Source organism: Homarus americanus, unplaced genomic scaffold (assembly GCF_018991925.1).
Source record: "Homarus americanus isolate GMGI-L3 unplaced genomic scaffold, GMGI_Hamer_2.0 scaffold6686, whole genome shotgun sequence".
Taxonomy (NCBI): domain Eukaryota; kingdom Metazoa; phylum Arthropoda; class Malacostraca; order Decapoda; family Nephropidae; genus Homarus; species Homarus americanus.
The window spans coordinates 15,353-27,257 of record NW_024717568.1 but is presented as its reverse complement, the minus strand read 5'-3'; the positions used below and the strand labels follow the sequence as shown (position 1 = coordinate 27,257).

General features: G+C 39.2%; 1 protein-coding gene and 1 long non-coding RNA gene across 2 annotated transcripts; one reads left to right on the top strand and one right to left on the bottom strand.

The window, feature by feature from the left end:
- Window positions 1-3,322: 3,322 nt before the first annotated feature.
- Window positions 3,323-6,430, bottom strand: LOC121858920. Its single transcript, XM_042355580.1, has 5 exons — window positions 6,327-6,430; window positions 4,710-4,816; window positions 4,230-4,376; window positions 3,785-3,921; window positions 3,323-3,509 (listed from the first exon to the last, which is right to left on the bottom strand). The coding sequence occupies exons 2-5, from the start codon at window positions 4,811-4,813 to the stop codon at window positions 3,364-3,366; spliced, it is 534 nt and encodes a 177-aa protein (XP_042211514.1). The 5' UTR covers window positions 4,814-4,816; window positions 6,327-6,430; the 3' UTR covers window positions 3,323-3,363.
- LOC121858921 lies at window positions 4,812-6,524 on the top strand. Its single transcript, XR_006087571.1, has 2 exons — window positions 4,812-5,907; window positions 5,989-6,524. It is a non-coding gene; the product is annotated as an uncharacterized LOC121858921 (long non-coding RNA).
- The last annotated feature ends 5,381 nt before the right edge of the window (window positions 6,525-11,905 follow it).

The following is an 11,905-nucleotide window of genomic DNA, read 5'->3' as shown; positions in this document are numbered from 1 at the left end:
CTATTCCCTTGACAATGTTTGTGGACATCTGGCTCAAGGGCATCAAGTATTCACTGCTAATTTATATTGGTGCAATTCCCATGATGACATCTTTTATTGCTGTCTCACTTCTCACACATTATGAAAGCTGGGACCCATTGATGGATGGAATGAAATATCTTCATAGAAAGTGTTGGAGAAGAAACCACATGTACAGGTAAATTTAACTTTATATAATTTTCTTTGTACAGTTGTACCCCACTTAACGCGGTCAATTGAACCCAGAGGGTCCCGGGTTAAGTGAAATCCGCGTTAAGTGAACAACAGAACATATGGGATTAATTCCAATAGAAACCGGCCTGACCCCCAAACTCCACTTTTTGAAGGCACATACCTATGTTGTAGTAAAAATAACATCTTAATTTTATGATGGTACATGCACACAATTAATACTTAAGAGAAATACAGTCGCCAAGTTAATGTCCATTCAAATATTGGACTCAACTCCCTCCCTCTCTCACACTACACTCGCTGGCTCTTCCCTCTCAGAGAAATTTTTGGGGGAAAACCACTAAATTTTAATAAATAATACCTCAAACTAAAGTTAGGATAATACAATTGACATTGCTGGATTCCTTGTAAGACCAGGAATATTTTGAATATAAATGTCATATATTTTGCACAAAAGATAACATAGTTACTCTGAGAAAAATTTTTATCTAAAATTTGTATGTTTAATGCAAAATATATGATGTTTATATTCAAAATGATCACCAAATTATAAGAATTCCAGCAATGTAAATTATATTCTGACCGGGTAATTTGTATGAATTTTATGAGCTTAAACAAATATCTTCAGTTAATAAAAAAAAAAATAATCTTTACAACACTATCTGTCAATCAAAGTACCCCACCTTGCCTCCCCCCCTCTTCCAACCGCGCGGTCAGTCCCAACCCTCCCCCCCCACCCCCCACCAATCCTCCCTTCCAGGGTTTTTAACATTTAGTATTAAATAATACCTCAGATTAAAGTTAGGATAATATAATTGACATTGCTGGATTCCTTGTAAGACCAGGAATATTTTGAATATAAATGTCATATATTTTGCACAAAAGATAACATAGCTAATTTGAGAAAAAATTTTATCTAAAATTTGTATGTCTAATGCAAAAATATGATGTTTATATTCAAAATGATCATCAAATTATAAGAATTCCAGCAATGTAAATTATATTCAGACCGGATAATTTGTATGAATTTTATGAGCTAAAACAAATATCTTCAGTTAATAAAAAAAAAATAATTCTTCACAGGGTAACAGATGGTCGGTCGGTCCCTCCCTCCCCCCCACCCCCCACCAACCATCCCAAGGAGATGTGTGGGATAACCACTAAATTTTAATAAATAATACCTCAAACTAAAGTTAGGATAATATAATTGACATTGCTGGATTCCTTGTAAGACCAGGAATATTTTGAATATAAATGTCATATATTTTGCACAAAAGATAACATAGTTAATTTGAGAAACATTTTTATCTAAAATTTGTATGTCTAATGCAAAAATATGATGTTTATATTCAAAATGATCACCAAATTATAAGAATTCCAGCAATGTAAATTATATTCTGGCCGGGTAATTTGTATGAATTTTATGAGCTAAAACAGGCAGTCAGGCAGGGTGGGGCAAATCTAAAAATAGCGTCTCGAGCCGGACACTCACCGTGTATATGTGGAAAAAATCCGTGTTAAGTGAAAGTTCAGCTCTGGCGAGGCACCGCGTATATGATAAAACGCGTTAAGTGAAACCGCGTTAGGCGGGGTAATACTGTAGTTGAAGCTGATGGTATACAATATTAAAGAAATATAAATTTTGAATTACAGTATAGATAATAGATGTACACTTAAGTTATATTTTTTCTCCAGATCTTGTAGAAAATATGATAAGTTTTTGTCTCGTAAATGTTATATTGCTTTTAATTTCTGCATATTGGCATCCATCCAAGTGTTTGCCTTGGATGAATCTGTATACTGTACAGGGGCCCCTGAATAATGAACGGGTTACATTTCAGGACCTGTTCATAAGTTGATTTATTCATAACTCAGAACCTTGTTAATAACGCAAAATAAAATATGAATAAAACACCCATCCTTATCTGTCAAATCATAAAATTTATAATGCCATAAGTAACAAATAATGTATGGAGGTGTGCTGCTGAACAAAGTAGTTTTACCTTGGGAAGTACAGTACCAGTGATTTTATTATGAGTAGTATTAGGATCACAATAATTCCATGCTTGTTGTTTGACATCATAAGATGGGTGTACAGTAGGGAGATGGTGCAGGGTGGTGATGGTTAGTTGTTGATCGGTGGTAAAGAGAATACGACATGCACGATTCTCAATAAATCATTTCTTACCATATTTTATGTTATGTACAGTACAGTACTCTTGTGAATGCAGTACTCTACTGCTGTGACGCCATCGTGGATGAAAATAGGCATGCGTACTATAGTTAAAAAAGTCAATCTTTGCGATGTTCAGACCCTAGCCCTCTTTCCCATAAGAAGTTCAGTAAAGAATGATTCACAACTAATTGAGGTTTCAGGAACCTAATATCATTCTTTATCGAGGGTCCAGTAATGTATATTGACACCAGTGTAATTCATAAGTTGCTTGGCTATCTAAATACGTATCGTCAATTTATTGTCAAACGACATTTCTAATAGTATTACTCGTAACAGAATATGTACCATTGTTGCCACATGGTACAGTATCTGAATTTTAAATAGTTTTATAGTGGTTTGATAACAAAGGTTTAAAGTACATTATATAAAGGATCAACAAACCATCCTTCTCCCTTATCTCAGTATGTTTATCGCTTCTCTGTGCTTGTTTGAGAAGAAAAGAAATCATTACAATACTCTAATGTGGCTTGGAAATAAAGAAATTATAAAACTAAAAAAAAAAAAAATTAAGAGCATGTGTGTGTATGTGTGGGAAGTGAACATATGTATTAAGGCATTGGGTCAGCTGGGTGACTGCCCGGCTGTACTGTGTCACGTGCATACTGTACCAGGAATACCCCAGTTATCGCAAGGGAGGCATTCCTAAAAGTCATTGAAAATAACGAAATTGTGAATATTGGGGCAATTTTCCACCATAAGAATTAATTTGAATAAGGGGAGATGCTTTTTCAGCCAGCAACTTTCACCACATATATTTCAATAGATACTCCTCATTATCCAAGGCAATTACGGACCTTAGGCACCAGGGTTGCATCACTTGTGCATATACTGTAGTACCAGTAAATGTTAGGAATAAATAAAAATTATACTACTTACCTGCATGGGCCTACATCTAGCAGGAACTTTCTGTCCAGGTTTCATGAGTATAATATCCCCACGCACCAGGAGAGACCAAGGGAGGTTGACTGTGTTACCATCGCGACGAGTCCACTGGAGGGTGATGCAGGGGGGGAGTGGAGGTGAGGATAGTTCTCGGCAGACCACAACACATTGCCGTGGTATTCTGAAAAAAAAAAATGGCACGCATGACACCAACGGAAACAAGCAAGAGTAAGTGACAAAGAAACCTCAAATACTGTAGTTAGGAGAGAACAGTGGTGGGTAGTGGTGTAATGATAAGTGTAGAAAGTTGCAGGAGAGTAGTGTCAAGGTCCTAGTATGAAACAACGCACACACTGACGGTACTTTTGTGGGTAACTAAATAAAGAACAGTTTTAAAATTCACAGACAATGTTCGGATATTAATAAAAAACGTTACCGTAAGTCACAATGCTTTACCTTTAAGATCCTTTAAGACGTTGTGTGTGAGTCTTGGGACCTCTTTGTGCCTCAGCTGAGTGTCCCACCACACCAAGTACACGTTAAGAATTACTGCTAAGAAAATGAAGAAGGACTCGGCAGGAAGATGCTGGTACCTGATAATAATAATAAACATATTACATCATCTGTAAATCTAAACAGAACAAAATTCATCTTAAATTCTCTAATGGAAAAATTATTAAGGACATCAGATTAGTTATCCTATCTGTCAACAAATGGTTGCTTTACTGCTACTGTATGTTTGCTTGTATTTACACTCATACCAAATCATAAGGTCATATATTTTTACCTATGTATGGAGAATATTACACCAGTCCACATTCTCAGGTCAATATATAGCACAGAAAGAATCAAAGGTAACTTCATATGCCTGTTGTATTTTATGGACCCATACTGTACACACCTGGGGTCATTACATGCAGCGAAGGCCACCAGCAGCACGATGCCTTCAACGATCAACGCTATCACTGATGTCCAATGAAACACAGAGAGACTACTCTTGTGGTGGAAGGCTTCATACAGAACACTCTTTGGTCCAAAACCTTTGTTCCTGAAATATAAAACATAATACAGTATCACCAAACATATGAGGTGTTTACAATAGCAAGGGCACATCACTGGGTTGCTCAATTTCCCATTTTCTGTGTCAGTCCATAGCATCATTGTCAGGCAATGTGGATATACCTCCAGCGTGGTACAATCCCATAAGAAACCAAGGGCAGAAAACATGCAGTACAGCCCGAATAATTGAACCGAGTTGAGATATTCGCACATACGCCCTGGTTAGTCTATACGCCTCATTTACAAGAAAGTACAGACTCCAATATGCCCCACAGGTTAATACTGTATTTCAAAATTAATTAATAATCTTTTCTACACTTACTTTTCAGCTTCTGTCTTCTGATATTTATCCAAAGCGATGGAGATGTCCTCATGCAAGAGACTGAGGGCCTCACTTGTGGGTAAGCCATCAGCACTGCAGGCCATTTCCTTCAAAACAAAAGGAAATATTCTACAACAACAACAACATTAAGCAACAAGTTTATAATCATTTTACCAAACCTGACATATAACACACAGGAATGAATGCTACTATCTGCCAGTATAACATCTCCCACCTCCTTTCTTTGTATTTCACTTGAATCAGTTTGTACACAACACAGACGATATATATAACAGTAGAAGAGCTGACGGAACGCTAAGTCATGAGGCCATCACCAGACTGTAATTCTTCTGCCAGATGTCTGTGAGGGATATTTTGCTGATTTTTTTTTAATACGGTACGACAGATGATATATCCAGGGTGAATAGACCACAGGTTCAAACTGACTGCCTTGGTGTATTAATCAATCAAGCCATGTGCGCTGATTAAGCAGATTGAGTATTGCTTTTGAAGACATATTCTGGACTTAGCTTCCTTGTCACACTGCCATCACCAAGTAACTGAACTTTGCAGCGAGGATGACAATGAACAGAATGATCTATGCAAAAAAAAAATATATATATCCACTAAAACTGCTTAAGAAATAGTCCTTTATTCTTGTACAGTATCCAACATTTCAAGTGTTACTCGACTGTATTAGTAATTCAGACTTTTTCGACATTTAATCGGTCATCTGAAGCTACCCAGAGTAACATTCAATTATAAATATAACTAAAAATAACAAAGTAAACACAAGCAACAAATAAATAAATTACACAGCTAAAAATTAATTTGGGTAAAAAAAAATTCAAATAAAAATGACATTCAAGCGACTGATTATAGAGATAAATTATAAAAGAAAATAATATAAATAATCCACTAACACTATATTTTCATTGTTAAGAACCTAACCTAACCAAAAATGACCACAAGATTATTAGGTTAGATTTGGTTTTATTTGGGTTAGGTTAAAATATATTAAAATTGGTTAGGTTGGTTAGAATTACCTTTGGCTAGGTTAGTTTGGGTAATTTTAATATTTTAGGAGACAGGACAGGTCAAATAAGGCTAAACTATATCAAGAACTGGTCAAATAAGGTCAAATTATAAAAAAACCCAGGTGAAATAAGGTCAAACTATATAAAACAGGTCAAATAAGGTCAAAATATGTCAAAAATAGGTCAAATAAGGTCAAACTATATAAAACAGGTCAAATAAGGTCAAAATATGTCAAAAATAGGTCAAATAAGATCAAACTATATCAAGAACAGGTCAAATAACACAAACCCAGAAAGAACTTGACCTTAATATACACGTAAACAACATAACACTAACCCATTATACATAACTCATCTCCCTCGCTAAATAATACCCCCAAAACACACTCTTTCACATCATATACTTATTTAATCCCTCAATATACAAATAAATAATTATGTATTCACTCAAAAAGGTCAATTATTATACAAGCACAACAAGTCACCATTCGTATCTCATCTACAACTACGTAACTTTATTCTAGTTTTAAAATTAATTCAGGTTTAATTAGTGGTTTTAATATACGTTTTAGGACCTTACCTGATTGTTTATCACATGGTAAGGGGAGAGAAAAAACTTGAATGGGAAATTTGGTCTGAGTTGTGAGGAGTGATCAGCTGTCCTCCTAAACACCACAAACAACCTAAAGAAACTAATTTAATGGTGATAACTTTTTTTTTTCATTATTCATGTATCTAACGCACAGTTCTCTTATTTAAATATATAATTTTATATATATTTAATGGTTTTATTAAACTATTAAAGATATATAAAGGTTGAAATTGTATTAAATAGTTACGTAAACTACAGTATGTTGGTGATTTAAATTCTTTTTCGTATTTCAGAAAAGATAAATAATACTGCTAGATATATAAACAGGTCTAATAAAATATATATAATTGAGATAAATATTCTTTATGTAACATTAAGATCTTAGGGTAATTTCAGTTTGGCATAATTGGCTTTATTTATGTCTCTGTACAGTAATGAATGAGGGACATTTATTCTCGCTAGAAGTGAAAGTAAGAGCACCGTGTTCCCTTTCTCCCTTATTTTCTATTATCAAAAAAAATATTATGGAACTATAATATTTTATGTTAATATTCGTCCATTGGCTGTCCGCAAGATTTCAATTTTCAATATTACAGCTACAAAAAAAAATAAAACATACGACTTCATATCATTTCTTGTGCAAATCAATATTAACGGAACATTTCACAAAATTTCTAGGAGTAAATTTCTGTACCCGCCATGTTGCCAGTCACTTGTCTCCTCCTCTTCGCGACATGACATGACATGACCTTCAGGTATCATAGCATTTGAATTGGCTGGCCAATAATATTGAAGCAGCAGAGTTGTCACATGTATGATAATTATCATACATGTATGATAACCACAAGGAAAGAAGAAAACACGAAGTTCCCAAGCGCTTTCGTGTAATTCACATCTTCAATTACACGAAAGCGCTTGGGAACTTCGTGTTTTCTTCTTTCCTTGTGGTTATCAGCATATAACTAGATCACGCGCACCTACAGTGATTTACTTGCATGTATGAGAGCTGTGCAACGAGCTTGCAGAGCCCCTGAAGCTCCTGTTTTGTAAATGCCTGGATGAACAAATGGTCCCCAGTGAATGGAAAGTGGCTTATGTGAGTCCTATCTTCAAGAAGGGCGATAGTCACTCCACGAACAATTATAGACCGGTGAGCCTGACCAGCATAATATGTAAAGTACTTGAGAGTATTATCAGAGATGCAGCGATGGAACATCTACTACGAAACAACCTTGTAAAAGATTGCCAACACGGTTTTATGCCGGGGCGCTCTTGCTTAACACAATTGCTCAAGGTATTGGATATTTGGACCCATATTCTGGAACGGGGTGGTAATATCGACAATATTTACCTAGATTTTGCCAAGGCTTTCGACAGTGTACCCCACGAAAGGCTGAAAATCAATCTGGAAGGGTACGGAATTCGGGGAAATGTCCTAGCGTGGATAGAAGACTTTCTACATGACCGCAAGCAGCGTGTGGTGATTAATGGCACGAAATCGTCATCTGCACCTGTAACAAGTGGGGTACCACAGGGCAGTGTATTGGGCCCGCTGTTTGTTTGTTTCATAAATGACATGCCTGACGTTGTACACTCCTCCATACAAATGTTTGCCGATGATGGCAAGTTATTTCGGGAAATTAAGAACCAAGCGGACTGTGAAGAGCTGCAGAAGGACCTCTGTGGGCTCCAGGAATGGTCGAAGAAATGGCTGCTGAGATTCAATGTCACGAAGTGTAAGAGGATGCACCTGGGGCGTACCAACGGTAAGGAGGCGTATCATATGTCCCAACGGGATGAAGAAAATGCACTAATTGAGACTGTATGTGAGAAGGACCTAGGTGTGTATGTTGACAATGAGCTGAAGTTCTCGGGCCATTGTAAGAAGGTAAATCAGGCAAATAAATTATTGGGTCTTATAAGAAGGTCGTTCAGATATCTAGACGGTCCGTCCCTCGTGACAATCTTCAGGAGTGAAGTGCTTCCCTATCTTGAGTACTGTCACCTCATCTGGTCCCCGAGATATGCTAGGGATTGTCAGTTGGTTGAAAATGTTCAAAGGAGGGCCACCAGACTGGTGCCTGCACTTCGACACCTCAGCTACCCTGAGAGATTGGAGCGCCTGAACTTGCCTAGCTTATACTACAGACGGGCAAGGGGGTACCTAGTTGAGGTGTATAAGCATCTCAGGGGGGCACTACTCAGTTGAGTGTCCTTACTTGGAGCTGGCGGACGCTCGCCCCACAAGGGGTCACAGCTCAAGATTGAAGAAGCCGCAAGTCCAGAAAACCGTGAGGGCAAACTTTTTCGGAGTGAGGGTTGTAAACTCTTGGAACAATCTACCAGAGAGTGCTGTGACGGCACCGAGTGTGAGCTCTTTCAAGAGAAGACTTGACCAACACTGGAGCGGGTTCAGGCACATTCAGGAGCCGGTGCATGCCCAGTATTTGCCAACAGTGCGTGACAGAGACGTGACCGATCGCCCGGGCGGCTAGCGAGCCGATCTTTTGGTGAAGAATATAAATGAAAAGAGACGTGACCGATCGCCCAAGCGGCTAACAAGCCGATCAGTGGCGAAGAGGATAAAAGTAAAAAAAAGTAAAAGATAAATTCATCTTCGTCACGATGTACGATAACATTTTCTATTATCGTACGGTTTGTACGATAATTTTGGGTTGAATGTGAAAGAGTATTCAGCAAAATTATTCTCTTCAAAATCAAAGAAAGAAATAGTTTAAAAACTTAAACTGTAAATGGAGCTTTTTTCTCATCTGAGTGCCTCAAACGTTCAGGGGTCATGAGTCAAATTTTTGCCCTCTGAAGATATTGTTACGAGTTGGGGATTTAGAAAATAGTTTTAAGTCTACCCAGATCCCAACAGGTAACAACTATAAAAAAAAACCAAAGACAATCGGACTCTAAAAGGGTAGACAAAGGATGCGAGTTTTCGTTGTGTATAATAAAGTACCATAAATCCCTTAACAAAATATCAGCTTATAAATTACCCTTAACCAAACTTAACCTAAACATTAACAGTACAGTATATACATATTAATACAACATAAACAATTTTGAAGCAAGTGGACGTGGGGGAGGCAATACAAGAATACAAATACTTAAGTGAGGAGCTGAGATGGCTGACGAGTAAGGCTGAGTATTGTAGAAGACGGTAGGTAGTCACTGCGCCGTAGGTTTAGAGGATAGATGATCCTGTGGTCACTTCCCAGAGCCAAGTGCTCTCTCCTCGAATTGGAGCTCACAAAGAAGACTTGGAGGAAGTGACGCAACAACCAGGATATGGAGAAGGGAAACCCCGGAGTGGTAACTAAGGCGAGTCATACTCGTGTCTTGTCCCTAGATGGCGTTGCTCGTGGTGCTGGGTAGGTAGATCAAGACAATAGATGGCGTGGTTCGTAGTGCTGGGTGGAGGGGTTCGTAACACACCCCCCCTCCAAAGACCTCCGTAGCGCTGGCGCGAAGGAGGTGATCACCTGGTGCGTCTGGAGAGTAGCTGCTGCATTTCCACTGGAGCTCGGGATAAGTAGTCTGCAATCAGGTTGTCCACCCCCTTTATGTGCTGGACTTGTAGATTATAGGGCTGGGTGAGGAGAGCCCAGCGGAGGATTCGCTGGTTGGAGGTCTTGTTGGTTTGGATGAACGTGAGTGGGTTATGGTCGGTGAAGACTAGGGTTGTTTGTGGGCAAGACTGGAGGTAACATTCAAAATTCTTTTATTGCCAACACCAGAGCCAGGGCTCTTCTATGGTCGTGAGTAGTTGGTCTGATGTTTTTTCAACTTGGCGGAGTATTACGGTTACAGGGTGAAGAACATCAGTGGGTTGGGTCGGGTTGTAGGAGCACAGCCCCCACTCCGACACCGCTAGCGTCGATTTGCAGATGGAAGGGCAAGGTGTAGTCAGGGGGGTGGACTACAGGCTTGGAGGCAAGGAAGGCTTTGAGGCGGTGGAAAGACTGGTCGCACTTCTGGTTCCAGATGTAAGGGACCGCAGAACTGGTAAGGTCTGTGAGGGGTTCGGCCACGCTGGAGAAGTTACTGCAGAACTGACGGTAGTAGCCGCACATCCCCAGGAAGCGCATGAGTTCCTTCCTCGTCCTTGGAGTGGGGAAGGACAAGATGGCTCTAACGTTTGCGTCCTTGGGTCTCACCATACCATGCCCAACGATATGTCCCAGGTAAGTCACTGAGGCACGGCCAAAAGCAGATTTAGCCAGGTTTATGGTGAATCCAGTCTTGCAGTCGTGCAAACAGTATCTCCAAACGCACCAGATGTTCGCCCAGCTGTCCGGCCACCGCCACCACCAGGTCAGTCCAGGTAGGCGAACGTCCCACCCAGGGTCCTGAATACAGAAGTTGATGGCCCTCTGAATGTGGCCGAGCATTAGAAAAGCCAAACGCCAAACCAAACATTGAAAAAAGCACCAAAGGTTATATAAATGTCGAGATTATTTTTGCTCCTTTCTGTGAGTCCCACTTGATAATATCCTTTCAACAAGTCCACCGTAGTAATAAATTTTGCACAGCCTATGCTGTCTATTATATCTTCAATCAAAGGTAAAGGGTAGGAGTCTGAGACAGTGACCTGGTTCACTTTACGATAATTAGTACAGAAACGAAAACTGCTATCGGGTTTTGGAATGAGAAGGCAAGGTGAAGCCCAGGGGGAGGTACTAGGCTCAGCTAAGTTATGTTTTAACAAAAAATCTACCTCCTTTCTATACCTTTTTGTGATTTAGTCGATAGGCTGATTAGTTTCAATGGGTTGTACATCATCTGAGATTAGCTTAATATCATGTTTAAGCAGGCTGCAAAAACCCCAGAGGTCTGACGTGACTTTAGGAAATGTTGATACTAACTGAGTGAGATCTTTGTTGAGATGGATTCAGAACAGAAAAAACATCATCCGTTGTTGAGTATGTGACTGTTAGCAGGGTTTTCTTTAGGTAGAGGGAAGTCTAAATTCTCCAATAGGTCCATGTCATCTGTCTCCGGCTCCGGCCCTGACAAAACTGTATGCAATACAGGTAGGCTTATAGCCTCTGGGATGTCTTCCTCTGACTGCCTGGAATGGTAAAGTTTCATGAGATTAATGTGAACAAGTTGTGAATCTTTTCTGCGATCAGGAGTATGGACTATATAGTTGAGGGAAGATAGTTTATTAGCATTGATTTGAAAGTTTTGATGGAACCGTTCCAAGCAACCTTGGGACGGTGGGTGGTAAGCCGAAGATGTACAATGGTCCACACTGAGGTCTTCCATCACCTGTTTGAACAAAGATGGATCAGATTGTAGGGCTTTAATGAGCTCATCCTTACTAATGGTCTTATTGTACAGATCTTCTGTGGGTAGGAAGATATTGGAGGTGGTTTTAGATGAAGAGGGCCCATTTCGCATACTCTGTGACCGGGTGACAGCACAAGATGGGAAAAGGTGAGGAGTAGTTTCTTCAAGGTCAGTGGTGGAGTTGACAGGTAAGGAGAGTCGACTGTCTTTATGTTGGGAACCACTAGATCTCCTACCAAGTCATTACCCAATAATAAATGAATGCT

Excerpts from the sequence above, each read along its gene's own strand:
- LOC121858920 (XM_042355580.1), bottom strand. The coding sequence starts at position 4,813 with ATGGCCTGCAGTGCTGATGGCTTACCCACAAGTGAGGCCCTCAGTCTC. Across the intron at positions 4,377-4,709 it reads CAGAAGACAGAAGCTGAAAA|GAACAAAGGTTTTGGACCAA; the intron begins GTAAGTGTAGAA and ends TTTATATTTCAG. Across the intron at positions 3,510-3,784 it reads CGTCTTAAAGGATCTTAAAG|AATACCACGGCAATGTGTTG; the intron begins GTAAAGCATTGT and ends TTTTTTTTTCAG.